Source organism: Otolemur garnettii, unplaced genomic scaffold (genome assembly GCF_000181295.1).
Source record: "Otolemur garnettii isolate 467f Iridium unplaced genomic scaffold, OtoGar3 scaffold00007, whole genome shotgun sequence".
NCBI lineage: Eukaryota > Metazoa > Chordata > Mammalia > Primates > Galagidae > Otolemur > Otolemur garnettii.
The window spans coordinates 21345693-21371870 of NW_003852402.1; the positions used below are offsets into that span (position 1 = coordinate 21345693).

Genomic DNA, 26178 nt, shown 5'->3' on the forward strand with positions numbered 1-26178 from the left:
TGTGTTGTTTTATTTGTCTTTATACACAGTCAACTGCTAGCAAGTAAGTGTGTAATAAGTACTGAGTTAAATGGGTATACTTTAGAGAACGTATCTCTGCCTATGTGTGCATCTCTTATACCTGTGTGTTCATCGATTCCTGTCCTCCAAGATCACAATCCATCCTGTAGTAACATTGATTGCCACTGCTAGAACAGATGATGCAAAAAACACTTACTTGCCCTTAAGGGAGTTGGTAGTTTAATAAGGGAATAATCTAAGAGTGAATCAAAGAGAGAAAAACGATGAAAAGAAAAAGAGATAAGAAAAGGTATCGTGATGATTAATTGGTCGATTAAATCGCTTCCTTGTTCTAAAAAACATTTAAGTAGCTTATAAGATAACATAAAAGACATCAAATGATTTTTAAATGTATGTGTAAGATGAAAGCAAAACGTAGATAGGGGATATCACTTGAGTTGGATCTAGAAAGATCAGTAGAATTTTTAATATTGCAGGGAAAAAAAAACAAGTGAGATCAAGGTGGGTACATAGAAAATTAAGATAGAAAGAGAGAAGTCCAATGGAGCCCATGATGAGTAACCTCAAACTACTCAAAAAAGCAAAGAATCGGATAGAGCTGAGGGATATAAAGGCGAGATTAGAGACCTGGGGGGTAGTGGTGAGGGAAGGCTTGTAGAAGAATTCCCGGGCAAAGTACAGTCTATTGGTGATTAAATAACATGAACGTGTAAAGAGAACTCACTCAGCACAGTTGTCCAACCTTGCCCATAGCTTTGCTGCTCAGTTTCAGGCGTAGAGACAGTGGCATTGACCTCAGCTTGAGGAATTGACACATCGCAAGGAGGGCAGAAGCACCAGCAGTGTAGAATCCCAGGGATTTTCCACCGCCCATGGCCGCCTCCTGCTGCTGGGCCCTTTATCTCACCCTCTCCGGCCTGCCCCTCCTGTCCCACCAGACTTCCTCCCTCTCTCCTGTGCCTCCATCTTGCTTTCACTTCTGCCTGTTTCCTGGTTTCAGTGTCTCTTGGTCTTAAAAGCAAAAATAATTAAGTACATAAATCCATAAATAAATAAATAAAAATAAAAGAAGAAAATACAGCAACCTGCTTTTCATCCTGCTCCTTCTCCAGCCATGCTGCCAATTTTCTCCTTCCTGTCAGACTTCTCAAAACAGTCATCTGCACTCACGGTCTCCATTCCTTCTACTTCACGATCCTCTGAGCTGGCCTTGGTTGCCACATGGGACGTGTCCTAGAAAGACTCCTCCAGAGAGCCCTCTCAGCTGCTCTGTGTTACCACGTCAAGGATCCTTCCCGTGTCTTTTAGCAGCTCTCTGCCATCGGTAACAGCTGGTTTACATCCTAATCCCTGAAGCTCTTCACTCTCTTGGCTCCTGAGACCACATCCTCTCTCTCTTTCTCTCATTACCTCCTCGTCCTTCCCTTCCTCCTGGGGTTCCCCTGCTCTTCTCCGTGGTGCTTTCATCCGTCGCACAGTCACAGCTACCATCTCGATTCCGATCATCTCCCCCCAGCTTCACCTTCCCCCAGTGGCTGACATCTTCTGCCATTTCCGTGGGCCCCTATCCATGTCCCACACAGAACACACGTTCTTGGCGTGTGCCACGGTGCCTCCTCCTAAAGCCTATTTCTCATCTGACCCCTTAACTGTCAACCGCCCAAACAAGAGACTTGACAAGCACACATAACACCTGCCCTCCACTCTCACCTACAATCAAGTCCAGCCAGTTCAACTCTGTAGTATTAATACTTCTTGAATACATTCCTTCCCACTAGTGCTGTCACCAACATTCATCGTCTCTTGCATTACTGCTGCAAGAGGTCCTTAAAACAGCTTCCAACCTCCACGCTTCAAATAACCACTGGACTGTGCTCTCTAAGTTGTAAATCCAGCCCTCTTCCTTCCAGGCATGAAACCACCTGCTGCCTGGCCAGAGCTGCGGGATGAAGCAGACTACGTACCATGGTGTGCAAAGCCCACTACCGGGTCTCTCCCCCCAGCTTTTCCAGCCTGACTAGCGCTACACACTGCTTGTTGGCTTGCACTCACTCTATACCATTTGCTTATCCTGTAACCGATCTGGGCAATGCCCTCTCCTCCCTGCCTCAACCATTTTCTCTATCATGGGTAACTTTGCCTCACCACGTAACAGGTAGCAGAGATGTCACCCTTCCCGAAATGTCATTCCTGATCCATGCCAGTGTCCTTCCCCAATCTCTTCTCTGTGAGCTATTATCACTGTGTGCACTGCAGCCCAAATTCATCTAGTTATGCGCCTGTCTTCCACCCCACCCTGCCTCTCCCCACCCCCACTGACTTGGCGTTCCTTTAAAAGAGAGTGTCTTAATTTCTTTTGAATTCTCAACACTCAACAACACGTGTGCAGCACGATAAGCACTTAGTGAAGGATGTGAAAAAACAGTGTAAGGGAAGGAGAGAAGGAATGCGTGAATGAATAGGAAAGCCCAGAAGTCCTGGCGAGTTACAGCATTTCTCATTGGCCTTGGACTGTTTGCGCCAAGCCCCAGAACTAGAAATGGGGATTATACCTAATTAGCCTCTAATGAAGCATCATCCTTGTTGGGGCTAAATGACCTCTATCTACAGTTGCCAAAGGAATGGCTCCCATTTTTCCTTTTCTACCCTCTTAAAAAGTAAAGATGAAACCACAGATAACTGGCTAGTGAGCCATTCTTGGGATAGAGCATCCACATTCTGTCACTGAGCGGCCACAGATAGACCTGCGGTGTGACGCACAACCATGACCAGGTGATTCGACGAAGCCCACAGCCCGGGACCATCGCCAGCTGCATCAGGAGTGGTGCCCAGAGCAAGATGAAAACACGAGGCTCCTTATTCAAAAAACAGAAGGAAGAGTGCCATGAAAAATACACAGAGATTTTTCCTTCCTTTTGAAATCTCTGTCTTGATTTTTCATGGTATCTTTTTATTTGCCATTTAACATTCTACGTAAACAAAAATCTTACTAAGCCTGAATTTTGCTGTTCATTTGTACGATGCCACTTTTTCAAGCAAACGTTAGAGCATTTAACTCCTGAGAAGGGTCATTGAAATTAAGCATTTGTATTTGGGGGTTCTTAGCCAAAAGTGCCTTGAGCAGGCCAAAAAACACAAACATAGGCCAAACCCAGGAAGGTTAGGAGGAGAGAGAATGCCCATAGGTATGAAGGCAGCCAAGAGAGGCTCCAGGCACAAATACTCTTAGAGGAAGAGTACAGCCTCTCACAGGCGCTCTGGACCTACCCTCTGGGTGGGGCAGAGACACCTTACGGCCAGGCCTGCAGCACCCCTGGACCACCGCAGAGCCTGGCTCTGGCAGGTCTGGGGAAGTATACCCAGGAGACTCCCTGTCCATCTCCCCAACCCATGGCAGACTGGGGACCCACCAGCATTTTTAAATCTTTGCACCAGGACATGTTTGGTGCCTACATCAGGGTGGTCACAGCTGGCAGGCCATACTGCAGGCATGAATGCCCCACCCAAAGCCCTCTCTGCTGGTGCCACACCACTGCTGGAAGTGGAGGGTGGATCTCAGCAGTTTCAGAGCTGGGCAGAGAAAGAGAGGCCGTCAGGCAGGGGCCAGAGCACAAGAGAGCGGTGAAGAGGGTCTCCCTGAAAACCTGAGAACACATCCCTGCAAAGCAGCCATCTCTTGTGAGCTAAGGCGCCAACCCCAGCTGACGTTCTGCTGTCCCATAAGTCCCTACTCAGCAACCACAAACTCAAAAATTAGGAAGAACCTCGGGAAAGCGAGCACAGAGCCTTAAGCCCCGAATGCGGGGCCCTGGGAGCCCTGGATTAAGTGACTCGTCTGAATCCACAAAGCTAAGTAAATGGCAGAGCTAGGAATAAAACCTGCATTTTTCTCCCACCACACATGCTGCCTCTTTCAGAATAGACTATTTCCGGCAAAAACAACATGAAACGAAGATTTACAGTGCTGTGTTCTAAAATTAAAAAAAAAAAAAAAGTAGTTCCTAGCAGGCATGCTTTATTTTTAGCAATTTTACTTTAAAGTTTATAAAGCAAGTTCACAAACATTATGTCACCACATCTCTAAAAGGTAGACCTCAGCAGCATCCCCATTTTACAGATGAAGAAGGATGGTCACTGACCCGCAGTCCCATGACTGCTGAAGGGCAAAGCTGTGACATGGGTACAGGGAGTCCCAATTCCTTATTCTTTCAATTAATAATTTTGATCCCAGGGCAGAAAATATGAGAAAGAGGTGGGGAGGGGGGTGTGGTTTGCAGTTTTTGGCTGGGGCTGGGTTTGAACCTGCCACCTCCAATATATGGAGCTGGTGCCCTACGCCTTTGAGCCACAGGCACTGCCTGGGAAAGAGGGTTAATGGAGACCACCCGGCAGGTAGAGAGAGACTCCATCCATTGTCTGCAGCAGCTCCAGGTGGAAGACACCTGTCTGGATGCCTCGGGGAAGCCAGGAGGCATCTGACTCCAGCATCTGCCTTGTTCCCGCAGCAGCCCTGCTACTCAGCGTGCAGCCATAGGTCACTCAGCTTAGTAACCTGACAGAGATAGAACCACTTATCTCTCTGCTTCAGTTTCCTCATCTATAAAATGGGGATGCTAATAGCTATAGCTATTTTATAGAACCATCTCAGGGTTTGAAAGCACAGTGTCTAACTCACAGTTAACTCCCCGGGAATATCAGTTGTTCTCCTTAAATCAGTTGGCTAAATTAGCTTCCTGAGCCTCAGGGCCCTTCCTTCCTCACCATTACATAAATCTCTCTCTCCATACCGAACACTCATTTGAAGAAAATGACTTTCCCCAAAACAAGAAGAACTAATTATTCTCCAGACAATAGAAGTATAGGAGGAGACACACTCCTTGTTAGAACCTCCAGACCAGATGCTGTGTTAGCAGGGAACATCTGGTCCAGCCTCCTCATGGTTCAGTTGAGAAAACAAAGGCCCAAGAAAGTTAGATGGCATTTCAGGTTCACGCAATTAATTAGTAATAAACTGGGACTCCTAATTCAGTGCTCATTTCTCGTGGTGGTTGTTTCTGGCAGGCAGAACATAAATCCATTACTATCATTGCCTTGAAAGGTACTTCTAATTTTTTACAGGGTAGCGTGGTCGTGCAGCATGGAATGCTCTTTATTTTGGTTGCTATAATTGATCCTTATGATCTTCATTACGCTGTGAATAATGACTTAAATCCCTTTGTGCTCCTTGTACATGTAAATCGAAGGAGATACCGGTATTGTTTTCACATTATGTTCTCTTTTTCCTGCTGGATAGGAAATATTTTTGAGCCATATGGGATCCTAATTCTCTGAGTGCTTTTAGATTATCAGATGTCTCAGCTGACAGTCCTGGATGAAAATCAAATCATGAGAATTTGCAAAACTGAAAAAAAAAATGAAGAACATTTTGATGTTATGGTGTCCCAGCAATTCCATCTTTATCTTTCCTTCAGGGGTGGTGGAGGGAACACACCATCAGGGATCCTGCATATTAGAATTTCAAGCTCCAATTTGGGGGTTAGGGGGATCTCACTAAGTAGAGCAGGCTGGCCTCAAATTCCTGGGCTCAAGCAACCATCCAACCTCAACCTCTCCGGAGTAGCTTGGACTACAGACATGCTTGACTGGGCCCAACTGCCAGCTCCAACTTCTCAGTTTTTTTCCTACAAACTGACTCAATCTAGTGATCTTTAAACTGAATACTCTCCTAAATCTGTACTTCATGTTTCTGCTCCTGCCTTCTTAGCAAACAGGGGTTAAGGAAGATGCGAACGTGGTGAAGGCCTGATCCCTTCTCCTTAGACGGTCGCTGTTCAGCAAAGGAGACAAGACGTATGATACCAAGGAGAAAGAAACAGGAGACTCTGGCTATTTGTCAGATCTTTAACCTAGACAAGTGGTGCCCATTTTTAATAATGCCCAAGTAAAGTAAAGACTTCATGATTTTACTACTAGTCAGATTTTTTTTCCTATTTAATAGTTTTATTTATATACAATTAATGTATATTTATATAAATTACAAATATTTCAGTAATCAGACAGAACCAATTCTGGTGTTTATAAACACATGATTAATTAGTGAATCTGTAAGGGAAAGCAAAGGAAGGTTTACTACAGAATCCAACATAGTGTATACCTTTTGCCAGAGAGATGGGAAGGGAGGAGATGGCTCTGGGTTCTAACAATTTTCCAGTCTGATATATTCAAAATAAAATGAGAAAATAATTTTTTTATTAAATCATAGCTGTGTACATTAATGCAATTATGGGTACAATGTGCTAGGTTTATATACAATTTGAAATATTTTCATCAAACTAGTCAACATAGCCTTCACAGAATTGTCTTGGTTATTGTGTTAAGACATTTATATTCTATACTTAGTAAATTTCACATGTACCCTTATAAGATGCACCATAGGTGTGGTCCCACCAATTACTCACCCTCCCTCCTCCCCTCCCCTCCCTCTCCCCTTCTCCCTTCTTCTTGGGCTATAATTGGGTTATAGCTCTTATATGAAAGCTATAAATAGGTTTCATAGTAGGGCTGAGTACTTCTTTTTCCATTCTTGAGATACTTTGCTAAGAAGAATATGTTCCAGCTCCATCCATGTAAACATGAAAGAGATAAAGTCTCCATCTTTATTTAAGGCTGTATAATGTTCCATGGTGTACATATGCCACAATTTATTAATCCATTCATGGGTTGATGAGCACTTGGGCTTCTTCCATGACTTAGCAATTACGAGTCAGGCTGCAATAAACATTCTGGTGCATGTATCTTTGTTATAATGTGATTTTTGTTCTTCTGGATATATACCTAGTAGAGGAATTGTAGGATCGAATGGCAGGTCTATTTTTAGATCCCTAAGTGTTCCCCAAACATCTTTCCTAAAGGAACATATTAGTTTACATTCCCACCGCAGTGTAGAAGTGTTCCCTTTTCTCCACATCCACGCTATCATCTCTGGTTTTGGGATTTTGTGATATGGGCTAATCTTACTGGAGTTAGACGATATCTCAAAGTAGTTTTGATTTGCATTTCTCTGATGATTAAGGATGATGAGCATTTTTTTCATGTATCTGTAAGCCATGCACCTGTCTTCTTCAGAGAAGTTTCTCTTCAAGCCCCTTGCCCACCCTGAGATGGGATCACTTGTTCTCTTCTTGCTAATACATTTGAGTTCTCTGTGAAAAAATAATATTTTTTAAGTTGAAAATCAGACAGGGACATTTAGTAGCATTCACTTCGAGAAAGGATAGTTCTCCCTCCTTTTTCCATACACCTCTTTCCGTTTGAATCATATTATTCAGTGAAGAAAATGGTGTAAAAAATGAGAACATCCTTCCTGGTATGAATGTTGTAAGAAGGACAAGGATGTTTGTGGGCCTTGTACAAATCTCCCTTTGTGTTCAGGTCAAGGCCAAATGGTGGGGTTAGGCAGCCGTGGTCTTCCTCAGCTTTTATTTATTTTTCTTTAATTTTATTTTTTACTTAAAAAATCTTTTTCAGGTTAATGTGAGGGTACCAACAACCAGGTCAAAGTATTTGATTTTGTTAGGTAGAGTCCCTCTTGTGGTTATGTCTTGCACACAAAAAGTGTGCCAGACACCCTTATCCTGTGCCCATTCAGTGAGAGCACCCCTCCCTCTCCCCCTCCCGTGTTACCCCTCCCCCAACCTGAATTGAAATGAGTTTCTCTCCCATGTGCACATGCATCACATCAGCTACTGGCTTCATATTAGTATTGAGTACATTGGGCAATCGCTTTTCCATTCTTTGTAATGCTTTACTAAAAAGAATGCATTTCAGTTCTATCCAGGATATTACAAAAGATGTGAAGTCACCATCTTTTTTATGGCTGAATAGTATTCCATGGTGTGCATGTACCACAATTTGTTAATCCATTTCTGAGTTCGTGGCTGTTTAGGTTGTTTCTACATGTTGGCGATTATAAATTGAGCTGTGATAAATAATCTGGTGCAAATGTCCTTATGATAAAATGATTTTTTTTTCTCTTTGGTAGATACCTAGTAGTGAGATTATAGGGTCGAATGGTAGATCTAATTGGAGATCTTTGAGGATTCTCCATACTTCTTTCCAAAGAGGCTGTATTAGTTGGCTTTTAGCTTAACTTCTTGGTTGGGTTAGTCTCCTGCCCACCTGCCCTTAGCAAACATCTCCTCACACTTAATTGCAATGTTGTGCTGTGGGCAGGTTTTCCCACCACCAAATTTTAAAAGTGAAGCAAGCCAAAATGAAGTTTTCACAAGGAAAGGAATGTTTTTATCCTAAAGACATCTTAAGAAAAATTGTCTTTAGGACCAAAATCAAAACCAAAAGTGAATGTGGGGAAAAGTCAGGAATATTCCATCAGTCAACTGTCTGAATAGAGTGATCCCCACTTACTGTCCGCTGAAGGCATTCAGGGGAGGACCTGAATATGAACCTTTATGTCCAAGAGTTCAGGGAAGAGCCATGCACTGAGGCCACTGAGGCCACCCCAATATAGCCTCCCATGTTCTTATAGTTTCTGCCCTGTCCAGATTATAAATGCATTCAGATTTCAAGAATAACATTTTTTTCTAATAGAATACCACACTTATGTAAAAATGTACTTCCTTTAGAACCATAACTTCATACGATCTCTGGATGCCTGTCATTTTCCATTACAAGCAGGAAGCCACTCCCAAATTTGAAATTGGTTAACCCCACGAACATGTGGATAATTTTGCATGCGGTGAACCCCAGAGTGTTCGCCTGAACACTGGTAATTCTGCTCATGTTTTGATTTTAAACAGAACCCAAAATCCAGAGGAAAGAAATTCCTTCAAGTAATCTTGTTTATGCGATTTCACAATCGTAAGTCAAAATGAGAAGCGGTGCTATAAATTGACACACCCACACACCAGCTTGGTTCTGATAACTTTCATTCTAATATTCCTTCTCTGCTACCCTTTGTGTTTTCACGTCTCAGTCTGTCTACAGCAAACAATAAATATCCTGTTGCCTTCATTATGACCTCTGTTGTATTCCATGGTACACATCTCCATCATTTTCACTGACTGGTCAGCACTGGTTAAAGCAATTTAGATGCAAAAGATAGAGTTAAGTGCAAAAGATAGATCAACCTTTCTTATTCAGGGACTGACTCTTCTGTAGCCCAGGCTTATCCGTTTCCAGTTATCCAATGGCAGTATCTCTTATTGGTAATCCAAGGACTGTGACTCCGTCTCTGTCACCTTGTCTAATGGTAGACCCAGTCATCCTGAAGAAACTCCATCCTACCTTCTTATGGGCACAGAAAGGGAGCAGGAAAATTTCTCCTTTTCATCAAGAAAGCAAAAGCATTTCCAGAAGTTCATAGGGCAACTTCTGTCACATGTCCAATCATCACTTCAAGAGAGGCTGAGAACATTTAGCTTATCTAGCTCCCAAAGTAGAAGGGAGAACAGGAACAAGGACTTGCCCTCCCAGTCATGTCGGCCACAGCCTGGAAATAGAATTGCATGATCCACGGAGTAGGAACATTTTCATTTTCATAGATGCCGCTAAATCTTTCTCCATAGTTGTTTCAGTGTAGAACCTTTATCAAAAAATTTTCTGCCTTTTATCTTTGCCATCTGGCTTTTCTCTTTGATTTTAAAAAAAAAAAGATTATATTTGGTTAGGGAACTTGACTCCCCAGTGAGACCAGTCGCCACGGCGCTCCCAAAGGTCGTGTTTCATCACACTTCCTTCAGGTGTTTGATGTTTCCAGGCCGTTATTTCAACTTTCTTATTGAGGCTCAACTTCCATAGCTCCCAGTTTCTCCATCCATTCTTCCCACCAAAGCCGGAGTACATCTGAAGGTGAAGATTAGTTTCATCCCCTCGATGTTCCTCATTGCACTTGGAATAAAATCAAAGCCCCTGTCAGGGTCTGCGATCTCTGCATTAGTTTATGTCTTGCTTTCTCCTCCAAGGTTTCCTTCCCCTCAGTCACTCAGTTCTCTGCTTAGCAGGCTTCTGTCTGCTGCTACAATATGCCTGGTGCATTTCCCACCTCAGGGCCTTTGCACCTGCTGTATTTCTCTCTGAAGTACCCTTCTTGTGGCCCTTCTCTTGCTCCATTAATCCCTCAAGTCTTAATGACTTGTCACTTTCTCAGACTTTTCTCACTGGGCTTTCCAACATAGGTCTCCCTTGTTTATTTGTTTATTTTTTTTTTTAATTCAGTACTTTCCTAATTCCCTTTATTTCAGTTTTACTAGCTGTGCACCCTTGGGCATATCCTGAGCTTCTCTGTGCTTTCATTTTTTTTTCCTCTGTGCTTTCTCTTCTTAATTTGTACATAAGAATAACCGTACCAACCCCAGGAGTTCTAATGAACAATACACAAGGCAAAGTGCTGAACAGTGCCTGGTAGAGAGTAAACACTCCTAAAACTTTGATGATTGATTATTTGTTTTATGTGTTATTCGGTTATTTTCCTGTTTTCTCCACTGAACTATGAATGCTAAAAGCAGAGGGACCTTGTCTGTCCTGTCCTCAGTGTATTTCAGAACCATAGCCCACAACCTGGAACAGAGTAAGTGCTCAAAAAAATTAGTTTAACAAATCCACGTGGAATAGATGAATGAGTGGTGATGCCCACCTCAGTAGCTCTGCACTGAATTCATTTCCAGCTTTCCGTGACCTCCTCTCTAAGGCTGATGGATTAAGCAAATAAAAATACACAATTCCAGTCCAATCTGAATTTCTGCATTTCATCCAGCAACCCTATCCCCTCTCTGTTACTGTCACCCCTAAGAACAAACATTGTCTCTTTCTCCTTTCTTTCTTCCTTCCCTCCCTTCCTCCTCTTTGCTCCTTTTCTCTTAAGGATTTTTGGCTATTTCTGAACTGAGTTGTCAGTCTCAGGAGACCCCATCATCCTAAGTCTGGAGATGTCTGTTCTTGGAGAACAATCATCTCTTGGATGGATTAATGAGTCTCCCTTTTGAATGACCTACCAGTTCCCACAGGGACAAATTATCCACCTTCACCAGCACAGGCTGCCTTGCCTGGGAAGCCTTCCCAGGGGACTGCAGTCCACTCTCTTTCCTCTAGATCCAGAACACATTCTGTGAGGTACACAATCATCTTCAGTATGTTCCCAGACACCCCCTGTCTTAATTCCTTTCCAGTGTCCTCTTACAGCTGGCTTTGGAGGAGACCTGGAGCAGAGTTGCTCAAAGGGCACTGACCTTGAGCACCTGAGAACTTCATTTTTTGTTTGTTTGAGACAGAGGCTCACCCTGTCACCCTAGGTAGAGTGCCATGGCATCATAGTTCACAGCAGCCTCAAACTGTTGGACTCAAGCGAGCAATCATCTTGCCTCAGCCTCCCCAGTAGCTGGGACTACAAGTGCCCACCACAATGCCTGGCTATTTTTAGTAGAGACGAGGTCTCTCTCTTGCTCAGGCCATTCTTAAACTCCTGAGCTCAAACAGTCCACCTGCCTCAGCCTCCCAGAGTGCTAGAATTGTAGATGTGAGCCACCGCGCCTGGCTGAGAACTCCATCTCCCCATCCCTAGCTGAGAACTTCATTTTGCCAGCTGACCAAACTGAGTCTCTCACACCAAGCTAATGCCACACTTATTTCCCAGACCCCACTTAGTCCTGGTTCAGAACATGCTAAGTTACTTAAGGCGTCAGCCAAACATTCTAAGTCACTTTTCTTGATAATGCAACGGTATTATCTATCAATCTATCTATCTCCTTCTACTTTAGAAGGAGAACTACCCATCTGGCCTTTCAGAAGATGAATAATTTATTCAAAATACAATGCGTTGGAGAAACTATAGCCGTTGCTCAGCCTGGTCCGTCAATCTATATGTGGGGCTGTGCATGTACGAAAATGTGGTCATGGGAGGTACTTCTTGGCCATGTTCCCTATCGATTGCCTCAAACCTCCATCCAGAAAATATCCCCTACTCAACATGCACTTCCCTTTCTGTAATGAAGGGAGCATCAGCATCAGAGTGGGAATAAAACACTGATCCCAGATTCATCATATACTAACCGTGAGAACTTGACCAAATGGTATCTTGTCTCTGTGACTCCGTTTCCCACTTGAAAATATAATAATCCCACCTACCTCACAAGTTTGTTGCAAGGTTTATAAGCAAGGTGAGCAAAGTACCTGGCACACAGTGAATGCTTAATGTCTGGTAGTTCCTATTAATCTTTTGGGGCGCTTTTTCCACCCCATTATGTGCGGCTGCGTTGGAAAGACGCAGGAGCAAATTCTTTTTGCTTCCCCACAAAGGAGGGAAGTCTGCAGTGCCAGGGAGAGAGCGTTTGTCAGAAGAGGTGCTCTAAACACACAGGTGCCGCGTTCCACGCCTGCTAAGAGCAGGTGTCTGAACTCACCTAATTGCTGTTCACTTTCCTCTCATGAGGTGCCGAAAAGCACTCAGCATATCAGATAGAAGAACAAAACTCAAATACCTGCCAAGTTTATGGACAGCCTACTCAAGGAATTTTTTTTTTTTTTTTTTTTTAGCTTCACAGCTTGTGATTAGAGAAGGACACAGGACAGCTGCTAACTGTTTTCCTTTCATCTCTGCTTCTGGCACATTCTTCTAATAGCTCTCCTGTAACACTCAGTCTGCATCACAGTGGGAGCCAAAAGCATAGGACTGAGGTGTCCCCCGACATAGGCCCCACCCCCTGCTCAGACTCAGCTGCTGGGAAAGACTGTTTAAAGCCTGAAATATCCACCCTACCCTCGCAGGGACAGTGAAACCCAGTTAGACACCATGCTTCAAAAGAGAAGTTAAAGCTTTGTCCTTAGTTGGAGAATGTTCAGACTGGAAAGCCCCCCCAGGTCCCTGCCAAGCCTGATTCTGTGATTCAGTCAACAGAAAAAGCTGAAGCAGAGGAGGGAAGAATAGGCCAGACAGCGTTCCAAATTCTCTTCCATAGAGGGACACTTGTGGTTGCTCAAATGCGGTGAAATCAAACCTAAAATGCATAGAAACACTTGCTTCCAAATGGGAATCTTATATGATTCCTAAGTGAAAATATAAATGGTTTGCATGGAACCACTTTTTTTAACTGAACCTTTTCTCCTACATTAACCCCAGTGGAGATGGTATGGGGTTAAGTTATCAGAAAGGCTCCTACCAGCTATGAAAATGAGTTATTTAAGGACCTCCCACAAAGAGATGTTATGAGAATTAAATAAGGTAATATATGCAAGGCATTTAGACCAGTACCTGGGACAATAAGTGTGCAGTTTACTGTAACTTATACCAACTGCTGCTAGTGTGAAAATTGAAGGCAGACAGTGGGTATTAATAAGATTTGTATTTATACATATACGCATATCTGGAGAAAAGAACATAAGATATATTCAGTTGCTATTAACATGTCTTATTACTTGTAGGAACTATGGATTAGCACCCTTAAATTGGAGAATAGGCTACTTTTCTTGTAGCCTAAGATTTTTTGACCAAAGGCAGTACAAATTACTTTATAAATGACTCTACAGTCTTTTATAAACATACATAATTCAAAAATCTACACGAACACGTGTCTCATGAATCATGATTATAATTCAGGGTATCAACAAACCTTCCTCGATACTTTACAAATAAATACCTGATGAGTTCAATTCCTTCTCTTTCTCCAGAGCTTGAAAACAGATGTTTCAAGGGGGAACTAGGCTTCAAATAGAAAGAGAAAAAAAACGGTGATAGAAAATTTATTATAATCCTGTTAGCTGTTAAATGCAAATCTTTAAAAAAATCCAAGCTATAATTTGTTTCATTAAAATTTATAACTTGCATAGATCAGCGGCTCTGTGACTTACTGATCAGTGATATAAAATTCATTTGATCGATAATCGCTGTGATCTGAATCCAGAGTTTTTTCTTCAAAAGCTAAACACATGAAAATTCAGGTAAATTTTTGTAAAAGAAATTTGATTGCCAGGGACAGAATATGTTTCGGTGGGAAATGAAGGGAGATGTTTTTTAAAGTACTACAAAGCTTTATCGTTCTCCCATTTCATTAATGGGAGAGAGGAAATTAAAATTGGAAGATCACCCATTATCAGATTAGTTAGAGTAGCCCATATTCCTTTATGCTACACTAAATGAGTCTTTATTCTCACATGGAGAGGAGAACTATCCATCTGGTATTATCACCATAACTATTCTCATCATCACACAGAAAAGACGTGCACTGGGTTTCCTTGTAACTGGGTATCAAATTGACTCAAAGCTTTCATAGAAACTAAGAGGCAACTGTATTATTCCAAGAAATTATGTACCGATTTACAGCACCATATTATTTATGCTGTAAAAAAAGTTAGATTGAAAATCATCTAAACTAAGAGGCAAATTTATTATTCCAAGAAACTCATGTATAGATTTACAGCACCGTATTACTTATGCTGTTAAAAAAAGTTATATTAAAAATAATCTAGGGGTGGCACCTATGGCTCAGTGGGTAGGGCACTGGCCCTGTATACTGAGGGTGGTGGGCTCAAACCTGGCCCCGGCCAAATTGCAACAACAACAAAAAATAGCTGGGCATTGTGGCGGGCGCCTGTAGTCCCAGCTACTCGGGAGGCTGAGGCAAGAGAATTGCCTAAGCTCGGGAGTTGGAGTGATGCCATGGCACTCTACCCAGGGTGATAAAGTAAGACTGTCTCCCGCAAAAATAAAAAATAAATAATCTAAAATACGTACTCTCCCGTGTGCGAGCTTGCAAGATCTTGGTGTCATTCTATTATACAGCTATTCTATTTTAAATATTTAAGGCCACACAAATTGTGGCAAAGAATCTAATTTAGTTAATTATAGAGCAAAAGCAATTTTCCTCAATCAACAGTACCCTCTTGGTTTTTTTCAGCCTTGGATTGAATGAAGAGAGAGAATAAATAATGTTACCCGAGTCAAGCTTATATTAAGAACAAACCTGTTCCCTGGGGTCCTTCAATGCGCTTCCCTGTCCTTTCATATACTGTGTAATATGAAGCACAGTTTCTAAATGAATCTAATACAATATGAAAATGAAAATAGGAGAACTTTTCAAGCTAGGGTTCAGAGAGACAGAGCCATCAGTATAGATATTTTTGAGAAATAATTTCAATAAATAGCTGTTCTATTCCGAATGGATAATTAAATATGATACACTATTTCTTTGTTCTATTTGGTCATCTTATTAGTTTGTCACAGCTGAGAAAATCTCATACCTAAGATACTCTCCCCATGGTCAGAAAAATGTCAGCTTTCAGCTATCAGTGCGTAAAATATGAGGTGATTTTTCCTCATTTCATTATTTAAGAAAGCAGTGAAGACCCCCTAGACATGGCCTGTCAGGAAAAGAACAGCTAATCTAAAAAAGAAAGCCTTGGGCCTTTGTTCATCTAGAAAGTCATTAAGTAAACAACTTTATCTATTGATTATTATTTCCTAAACACCATATCCAGTGTGCCTACAGGGTGCTAAGAGAATACTAAACCATTTATCGATTGGATTTTTCATTTTCATAGCACAGACTTCTAGCTCCACAATCAAGAAATACTAGTGAAAATAGAACAGGCTTCTAATTTGTTTTTTGGTGGCTGAAAATTTAGAAGAGAATTTGCTAAAAATCCTCAACTTATTGTTCATGCACTTTGACACATGAATAATTATATCTCAAGAATGACTCATGAGTATTTCTGATCCCCTGTTTGATTCCCATTTTTGTCCCATCTACGTGATTTGACTGGAGTTTCAAGATCTATGCCCTTAGAGCAGTACTGTCTCGTGGAACTTTCTACACTGAGGGACACGTTCTGGATCTTTGTTGTCCACTATGGTAACCATCCCCGACATGGCCAGTAAATGTTTGAAATCAAGACTGGAAAGAATCAACTAGGTTAGACCATCCTCACTATTTGGAAGAGAACTTCTGTGCGGTTGGTGGGGGAGGGAAAGTTTATTCTGGTAGGTTGAAGAGTAAATGGGAGAGGAAGAAGCCAGGCAACAGGTGCACCTAGGAGGTGAGAAGGGAGAGCAGCATGGGAGGTGATTACACAGAAGACAGGCAGGATCAAGTGTTGGGCCACAGACTGTTCATCTGGCGATTATGTGAAAAGTGGATGGAGGAGGATGATAGCTAGAGTATGTGTTCAGCTTTTACTAAAGGAAAACAAGAAGGAGTTAAGCTGAGATTCTCTAACATTCAGTAAAGGCAAATGATGAAGTCAAAATCAATTCTAGCTACCTAGGAGGAAGGAGAGGGGTGTTACTGTCCTTGAGGACACAGTGGTTACTCACATGCAAAAGAAATGGTGAGATAGTTGTAAGATTTTTCAGAAAACCTCTAAGAATCTAAAATACTACAAAATAATGTACTCTATAATTTCCTTGAATAAGAAACTTCATATGTTCATAATGCAAAGATCTATCAGTCTGAAAAGAAGTGAGTTCTTGATTTCTCTATAATCACTTCTTAAAGGGAACTTTAGGCTACAAATTCTGAAGCACTAAAATATAATTTTGAAACATACAATCTGCATGTACATGTAATGATACGAAGTACTAATTGAAAGTCAAACACAATTTCAAATCATAGTATTTTCAAACTTAACACATATTCACTAAAAAGCCTCATTTTGTGGTAAGGACCATGGAGATTAGAAAGAATATATGACTTAGCCAAGTTTACCCAGCCCTGATCCAAATCTGAATACATGTCTTTATTTATTTATTTATTTATTTATTTGGGGGGAGGTAGAGATAGAGTCTCACTCTGTTGCCCCAGGCTACAGTGTGGTGCTAGCTCACAGCAACCTCAAACTCCTGGCCTCAAGCAATCCTCCTGCCTCAGCCTCCCAAGGAACTAGGACTACAGGCACCTGCCACAATACCCAGCTAGTTTTTCCTGTTTTTAGTAGAGACAGGATCTCACGCTTGCTCAGGCTGGTCGCAAACTCTAGTAATCCAGAGTGCTAGGATTACAGGCATGAGCTACCATGTCCAGCTTCAATTTCAGGTCTTTAGACCACAAATCCTCTGCTGTTTGGACAAAAGATCAGCTGCATGATGTATGAAGATATTTTTGGTATCTCTATATATAATTTGAAAAAAAAAAGGTGGGGGGAGAAAATTTCTAACCTCTTGCCTCATGGAGACAGTACCTCCTTTTCTTTTCAATTGCCCTTTGGCACATTCTCCCAATTTTCATTATGCTTCTGATGATTGTTACTCATTCATCAAAAGTATTTGGTAATTATCCTATATGCTAGAAAATTCAACCCAAAGAGCAGTTGTTGTTATACACTTAGCACCTTCTTTAAAAATGTCTAACTTCCCTACAATTCTTCAAAAAGTCTCCTTTCTCACTGAGGGTAGAAAAAAAGAGTATATCAGTAGGACCAAGGAAGAACAATGGTTCTTAATGATTTAACGGTCCAAATCATTTCACTGTCCAGCCACTGAAATTTGGAGACGACCTATAAATATTTGCTACTACAGACTATAGAATCTTGGTATGTTCTCTGTTTGTGCAAAGAAACCAGGTCCTGCATTTTGCCTGAGCTGGAGCTGTGTTTGCTAATTCAGCACATGAAAAACCTGTTAATTCTCTCTAGGGGACCAAGAACTTTTTTACAGACCAACCAACTCCTTTGGAAAGAGTAGAAGTCAGAATGCTATCACATATCCTGCTCGTGCCGCGCTAGTCCATTTCTGGAAATAATAATGCTTTCTCAAAATGAAGTCATTTATATTCTTAGCCATGCTCTATTGTGTGTGCTGAGTAATTTCTTGAGAGCAGTGTTTCCTGTGGCATGTTGCCAAGACAGCTTTATTTGTTTTTCATTAGGCTTTTCATTATCGTGCTGCTGTATACCTGGATCCCTCTGCTTCCTCCTAGATGGCCAATATAGCTTAAGTATAGGCATGACACTTTGAGTAGGTAGAAGGCTTTTGTTCAGCGAATGCCCATTTTTAATCCCCAGCTCTGGTACCATTCTAATGGCTTTAATCCTCCTAAGAGTGATCAATTAGCCATTTATAACGTAGTCCGATATTAAACTGTTTACAGCCATCTATTCTGTCCTTGTCCTGGGAAGACATGAGTATCACTTTGCACTAAGCTAGCGCTGCCCCTCCTCCTCCATTACTGCAGGAAAAAGCATCAAGACCCACACACTGCTCAAGCTTGGAACCAGCACACGTGCCCCATTTCTCCATCATTCTAACGTATTCAATCTGCAAGTCAGACTTCTTGATAGTTTTCAGATCCACCTACTTCTTTCTATTTTTTTTTTTTTTTTTTTTTTTGCAGTTTTTGGCAGGGGCTGGGTTTGAACCCGCCACCTCCGGCATATGGGGCTGGCACCCTGCTCCTTTGAGCCACAGGCGCTGCCCGCACCTACTTCTTTCTGTCTCCCATAACCACTACCTCCGTCTGTGCCCTCATCTCCTCTAGAACAATCACGGCTGCCTCCCTCTGTGCCTCCAGGATTGCCCTTTCCAATTCGGTCTCTTTTCCTTTGACTCTCCCACAGTACCCATCCCTCTCCATAAATAGGTATTCTGTCGTTTCTATTCTTAAGTATCTCTAAAAGGACACAGTTTGATTTGTCAAAAAAAAAAAAGAATGATCTGACTTCTTGAACTTCTATAAACTCTTCACATTAAAGCTAAAGACTCCCAGCTTAAAGACGAACTCTGAAAGATGAAAATTGAGAGACAAAATGAGCCATCAATAAACTCTTTTATTCGATTATCAATCCGAAGTTTAAAATAACTAGTGACATCTGATCGTTTCAGGATTAAAGGTCCTGGGACATTGCGTGGCTCAGCATCATCATTTTATAGGCAGGGAGACTAAGCGCCAGCCACAGAAGCCAAAATGGTCTTTTGCACTTTGGAATCTCATCATGTAACTATTTCTCATCAAAACCTTCCTGCTACGGTCAGGAAGAAGTTTAAAGCCCTCAGCATTGCATGCAATATCTGTATAATCCAGCCTTTGTGCTTGCCTCTGTTGGTTAATCAGTCGTGACCACCCTTCAGATATCTGATTAGATGTCATTGTGTCTGAAAACACATCCTGAATCTCCTCTGGAGGCCCAAGCAAGTGCCGCCACCCCAGCACAGTCACAGAATTCCAACTGCCCTTATACAATCCCTTTCCATCACTGGATGGTAGGAAGTAAGAACAGCTCTGGGCAGCGTCCTGTCTCTTGATCAGGCATCTGGCCTTCAACATTTTAAAATGAATTCATAATTCTCACTTGTAACCTTTCAATATGCTTCAATGTTTTTCTATTGGCCCTCCTCACAATATCTGTTTGCAAGGGGGGAGAAAAAAGAAATGATTTATTCAAATCGACATATAGGTCACCTATAATCCTGAATGGCAACTCTTCCTAGAAGCAATCACATTTTCACAGAAATGGAGTTTTAAGTCACAGGAATGAATCGTCCAAGCAGATAATCCAACCATAAATAGTAGGCTACGGGAGAGATTTGGGAGGGAAGGGAAGCTTTCACCTTGCCTTCACAGCAGTAACAAGGCAAGGCGACCTGCCCTGGCCTCACCCTCACGGAAGAATGCTTCTGTGTCTTTGTTTATAAAAATCAGATCATTTCTTGGTTATTTTTCTCTGTGTTAAATAAATCCTTGTTCTGTACTCACAATACAAGTGCATAATTCAACTTGTAACATTTCTGGCTTTGTCTCAGGGAAGCAATGTTATGGAAGATCAAGATCTGTTGGAAATTGGAATCCTTAATTCTGGGCACAGGCAAAGAATACTACAGGCAATCCAGCTCCTTCCAAAGGTAAGCAACGCTTTTATCGCCCTATCCCTAGGGATGGTTCCTAGTGATTTTTAAGTCTGGAGTTTTTAGTACCATATTTCTGCATACCAATGCAACCTACAAGAGCAGGTCTCCTTAGGGCCACCTGCACGTTCAGACTCACAGGACTACTATGGTCCCCACTGAGCTTCAGATTTACCTAGAAGGACGTATTAATAATACAGAAAACACTGCTGGCCAGGAGGGAAGCTTCAGAATTTCTCTTCTTTAGGAGAAGATCATTGTACCTAACATTGGTACAGCGATCAGTGCCAACCCCCTCAGGTTCAAGAAGATGAGAGGCATTATAGGTTTGAATGAGCACAGGAATATCCTTAGCTTAAATTTTCCTAGTACATAAGAGACAATATCTCTTATAATAACTCCATTGACAGGCTGCACGGTCCTTATAAGGAATCTAATTACAAGAGTCATCAGTCAGAGATGCCCAAAGTATCACATCCATTTATGGTTCATGTGTAGATCGTCCCAGGCCAGGTGCAATTTACCAGCCAGGCCTGTTTTTTACTGTAAGCAGTGTGTTCCCTAGCAACAGAGTTGACCTTCTGTTTCCAGATCAAGTTTCAAAGGAGCCTAAAGAAAGAGATAGGATCCCAGCACTAGTCCTCAAAATATGTAGGATTTTAATTGGTAAGAAAGGGGAAGGCATTTCAGGGGACGAAAAGGAAGCATACAATACAAATAGGGTCCAGACAACAAGTTGCTGGAAGCACCAGGCAAATACCTAGTGGTTTAAAATCCAGTGCGATTTGCATGGCGCAGCGAACGTGCTGGTGACACTGAGCTGTACACTCAAAAATGCTTCAGATGATACATTTTATGTAACGTGTACTTTGTCACTGTTTAAAAAAAAATAAATCAAAAAAAGAAGATCCAACTTGATTAAAACAATTGAACAGTGAGGGCGGTGCCTGTGGCTCAGAAGAGTGGGGCGCTGGCCCCATATTCCAGAGGTGGCGGGTTCAAACCCAGCCTTGGCCAAAAACTGCAAAAAATAAAAACAAACAAACAAAAAAATTGGACAGTATAGAGTTGAGTCAGAGATAAAGCATGAAAAGTTGGTTGGGTTAGTAATGTCTGTCATGCTGAAAAAACTGGAATTTATTCTGTAGAAATGGACATGAGGGGACTGCTCTAGGTTGGAGAATTCTGGAGGCAGTGAACAAGAGGAAGTAGAAGGAGGGAAAGTTGAAGTTGGGCCATGCACCTCGGAAAAGATTATGGGGCAAGATTGGAGTCAGGGTAACAACGAACCATAACAGATGCTCGTAGATATATGAGCTTGCCCCTGTGTTTCGCACTGTCTTTTTCTCTTCTCCTTTCTCAGTAAGCTATAATTTCTGCTTCTCAGAATGAGAAAAATAAATATTAACCACTGTTTCCCAGAAAGTTATCTGATGAAATTTGCCACCTGACAGGGAGCTGAGGGTGGTGCCTGTGGCTCAAAAGGTTAGGGCGCCAGTTCCATATGCCAGAGTTGGCGGGTTCAAAACTCAGTTCCAGCCAAAAACTGCAAAAAAAATAAAAATAAATAAAAAAGACAGGGAGCTGAGTTTCCTCTGATCACACCTTAACACTTTTGCAAATTCAAGGACAAATATACAAAGTCCAACTGTACCGTTTTCTGCACCAAATGGAAAAGAATAAAACATCTGCAGTGCTAATTCCAGAGGTCATTCCTATGAGCCTATTGTTCACCTCCTTCCTTTTGTATCTTTACTTAAAATATTACTTCTTCAACCGGTCGTCTTCTCACTTTCAGTGAAGGGCTTAGTACTGCTATATTTCCAGCACATAGCACAGTATCTGACCTGTAAAAATAGTTGCTCACTAAATCAATGAATGATACCGTCCCTTGTCACATGCTGCCCATGTGTTCAGCTCAGATAGCATCATGTCACTTGCTTTGTGAAACTTCTCACCACCTCAGTAATTCTCAACCTAGACTAAACCAACCCCCACTAACTAGACTACCATGAGGAATTCTAATCTGTCATCCTGGGTTAGACTACTTGAATTGATTGGTCCTCTCTAGCTGGACTATTCAGAGGTTTTCTAATTTCTGTCCAGGTTACCTTCTTATCGCTCTACAGTTGAATGTCCATGTAGCACCTAGAATGATCCTTATAAGATTTAAATCAGGCCATACCACACCCTGCTTAAAATCTCCAATAAATTCCCTTCTCACTTAGAATGAAATCTTTTCTCTTGTCCCATTTTGGCTTTTTGTTTTAATCCTTGGGCCTGGGAAACCCTTCCTTCACACCTGCTCCTACATATCATGAAATCGCTACTCAGATATCACTCCAGAAGCCGTCAGGAGCTAAAATTCATACCCCTCTCCTGCTGGCCCTCTCCCTATCTTCCTTTATTTTTCTTTATAGTGCTATGACTACCTGAAGTTAGATTGTTTATTTTCTTTTTTCCTTCATTAGTTTCCATCTCACTCACTGATGTCAAGGTCTACAAGGACCTTGATGGTCTTGTTCCCATTGGTACACCCAGTCCATAGAACAGTGCTCAGTACACAGTAGGTGGTTGAGAAATATTTGTGCAATGAGGGAATGCACTCATCTCTTACCTCTGAGATTTCACGGCACTATGCCTGCTTGTATATGAAGGTACTAATGATATCCTGCCAGTTCTATGTCATAAGCATCCTGAGGGCAGAGACAGCTCAACATCCTTGAATTTCCTATCATGTTTAGCCCAATACATGGACATTAAATGAATGAAAGGATGAGTTCTCTGATATAACATTTGAATTTCTTTAACCAGAGTACCTCAATTTTAAAATACATCTATAATCTTCTACCTGCCCTTTGATAATGAGAAACAAAAGAATCTGAACCCAGAATTATTTGGAGAATAAATGGAATACTTATTTTTAAGAAAGACTATCATCCACATTAGAGAAAATAATGTAAATGGAAACAATACAAAATTAAGCTTCTTATCGAGAAGCTGGTACAGAAGCACTTAGGATGCACACAAGGAAGTTGAGAATATATTAAAACATCTAAACACGTGCTCGGCAGCACAAACAGCATGCAATACTGCTACAAATTGATGCTTTGCCTTCTTAGGTAATGAGCCAAGTCTTCAGATGGTTAATAGTGTAATTTCACAGCCAGCCTATCCATCTGCATTCACTCTAAGCTTGCCCTGCCAGGAAAGGGACAAAATGTCTCTTCGTTTTGTTTCTACCACGTCGGTCTTTAGACTGTTTGTGTTCTTCATCTGTCAGGAGACATATTCCCTGATTGCTACCTGAGATCCTTTAAAGGTGGTTTGCTAAGTATAATCTAACAAACTTCAAAGCGTGTTTTTCATGCTTTATGTGCATTGTTGTTTCAATTTTCAAAGAAAGAAAGTTTATGCCTTTGGTAAGAATCGTGTTTTTCTATAATATGTCCTTTTTAATATTGAAACGCTGACCGGTGCAAAGATTTGCATATTCTCAAGTAGAATTGGTACATTCAACACGTAGAATACATCAGATGTACACTAGGCATAGACGTCTTTGGCACAGTAATGGCATAAACTCCTTCTTTCCAGCCTACGCTTTCTCTGTGCCTTTTGTAAGGCTCCCGGCATCCACTTCCCTCACCAACTCCAACTCAGCCTTTTTCTTGGGGCTAAAAATTGCCCTGGACTTTTGAAGACCAAGTTTCACTCTTATCCTTTTCATTATTATTATTTCAGGTTCATTGAGGGTACAAAGAATTAGGTTACATTGTTTGCATGTGTTAGGTAAAGTCCCTCATATAGCTGTGTCCTGCCCCCAAGAGGTGTGCCATACACCATGACCCCTCATCCTCCTCTCTCCTCCCCTCTCTCCACCTCCTCATTCCCCTACTCCACCCCCTTGTGTTAGCTCATCTACTGCCTTCGTATTAGAATAGAGTACATTGGGTTCTTGCTTCTCCATTCCTGTGATGCTTTACTAAGAAGAATATGTTCCACTTCCATCCAGGTTAATAGAAAGATGTAAAGTCTCCATCTTTTTTAATGGATGTATTCCATGATATACATATACCACGCTTATTAATCCATGCCTGGGTTGGTGGGCATTGAGGTTGTTTCTACATTTTGGCAATTATAAATTGAACTGCAATAACAGTCTAGTACAAATGTCCTTATGATAAAATGATTTTTTTTCTTCTGGGTAGATGCCCAGTAATGGGATTGCAGCATCAAATGGGAGGTCTAATTTGAGTTTCTTTGAGGATTCTCCATACTTCCTTCTAAAAACGTTGTATTAGTTTGCAGTCCCACCAGCAGTGTAAAAGTGTTCCCTTCTCTCCACATCCACACCAGCATCTGTAGCTTTGAGACTTTGTGATGTGGGCCATTCTTACTGGAGCTAGCCGATATCTCAGGGTAGTTTTGATTTGCATTTCCCTGATGATCAAGGACAATGAACATTTTTTCAAATGTTTGTTAGTCCATCCTTATCCCTTTATTAAGAAAAAAAAATGAACCAATAATTCCATGAGAAAATGACTTACTCTGTACTCTCCTACAACATTTAAGCATATTGTGCTTTTTCTATCTCTTAGATGCAAGAAAATAACCTGATTGCTTATTTGCAACGTGTAACTTACCTTTTTCTAGGTAAGAACTCTGTGGGACCAAATCCTTGGATCATGCTCTGATACATTTTCCTTTTCAAAGAAGCATGCATGCTTTTGTCATTTGATAATATGATAGCTGCAGGTTAGATCTTCAAAGAATTTTTATTTGAAAGTTGATAGAACTTTGGGTCAGGGACCATATTGTATCTCCTCTCTTACAATCCCTCATGCTGAATTGAAAATCTATTTCATTGGCAACATTTTTAGAGGATGCTCAGCCTATTTTTCAATATTTCCTCTTCTACTATTTCCCAGTTTTATAGTATCCTCCAGACAGAGTAGTTGTCTGTATTCTCTGTCCTTCTTTCCGTTGATCCCAGTCATCCCTGCTTGGATCTGCCTTATTTTTGTGCTTCCACCCCCACAGCCAGGGCTAAGGGGACTCATAACCAGTGGAATGGAAATGCCATGGGCCTCTTCCCATCCTCACCTTGCCTTGACTTCTGCAGACTCTGATACTATTGACAACTTTCCACATGGTCCTCTTTTGGCTCCCAAGATATCAGGGTACCCTCTGCCTTGCTACTGTTACATCTCCTTTGTCTCCACAGTTAAATCCTGGAATTCCTCAAAACTCCAAAGTACTTGATGACTGGAAAGTAGTTATCACACAACTTTGGCTCATAGTACACAGTCTGCTGTGCACCGTTTTGTTCACTGCGACTGTACTGTTTTACAGTAAAATTAACATCTGCATTTCACTTACCCTTTCTTTCTAAGTTCAATTCACTTGAATCAATATTTGTTGGAGCTACATATTTTCATCTTCTTCCCACTGAATGGCACTGGACACTTCTGATTGGATTAAATTACCTCCTTTTTTATCCTTAATTGGAGACTCTGGTTCAAAAGAAAAGAAAAAACTGAGTTTACTGTTATTCCAATAGAAAATTAGGATTCTCTATTGCTACAGAACAAATTACTCCAAACTTTAGAAGCATCACAACGTTTATTATCTACCTGTTTCTGTGGGTCAGGAATCCAGATATGACTCGATGGGGTCCTCTGCCTCTTCATCGTTATCAGAGCAGCAGTCATCTGAGATGACCAGCAAAGACCCACTTCTAGCTCACTCACATTTCAGGGACAGGAGTTAGTTTCTTAGGGGGTTTGGCTGTTGGCTGGAAACATGTGCTTCTATTCTATTTGTGCTTCTAACTCATCAACAACTGTAACAAAAAGGCTTCTTTTATTTCTTCAGACCATCTTCCTGGGACTGTGATAGTCACAATTGAGATGATTTAGAAGCCACATTTGTGATCACTACCCAAAAATAGAAGTACATGTTTCTGGTCTGTAGAGTAAGGTATAACGTAGCATGATACAATAAAATAATACAGAAATCAGAGCCCTAGGGGATTTACCAGTTGCACAAAAGTCTTACCAGTTGCACTCTACTTTATTGGCAAAACTAAGCATTGGGGTCCAGATTTGGGTGTAACTGTCTAAAAGGAAGGATCAGTCTTAAAGGATTGTTACACACAAATCTGCAATCCCATAAAGCTTCACAAGGTTTCCCTAAATGTGTTTTTTCTTCAGTAGTGCATATTACTGAATGGAGGGTATCTCTGTCTTTTTCAGGAAAGTAAATTGGTCAAATTCCAGCCAATAAGACTTCAAGGATGTTGGCAAAGCAAACCTATT

The 26178-nt window shown here is 41.4% G+C and overlaps 1 protein-coding gene across 26 annotated transcripts in view; it reads left to right on the forward strand.

The window, feature by feature from the left end:
* The window catches only part of ANKS1B (ankyrin repeat and sterile alpha motif domain containing 1B), a 1028517-nt gene that overhangs the window by 673565 nt on the left and 328774 nt on the right, over positions 1-26178 (forward strand). For all 26 annotated transcript variants that reach the window (XM_023509216.1, XM_023509217.1, XM_012801222.2 and 23 more), the window contains one exon: positions 19760-19858. In XM_023509216.1, coding sequence (XP_023364984.1) covers positions 19760-19858 — 99 coding nt within the window. The remainder of the gene's footprint in view (positions 1-19759; positions 19859-26178) is intronic.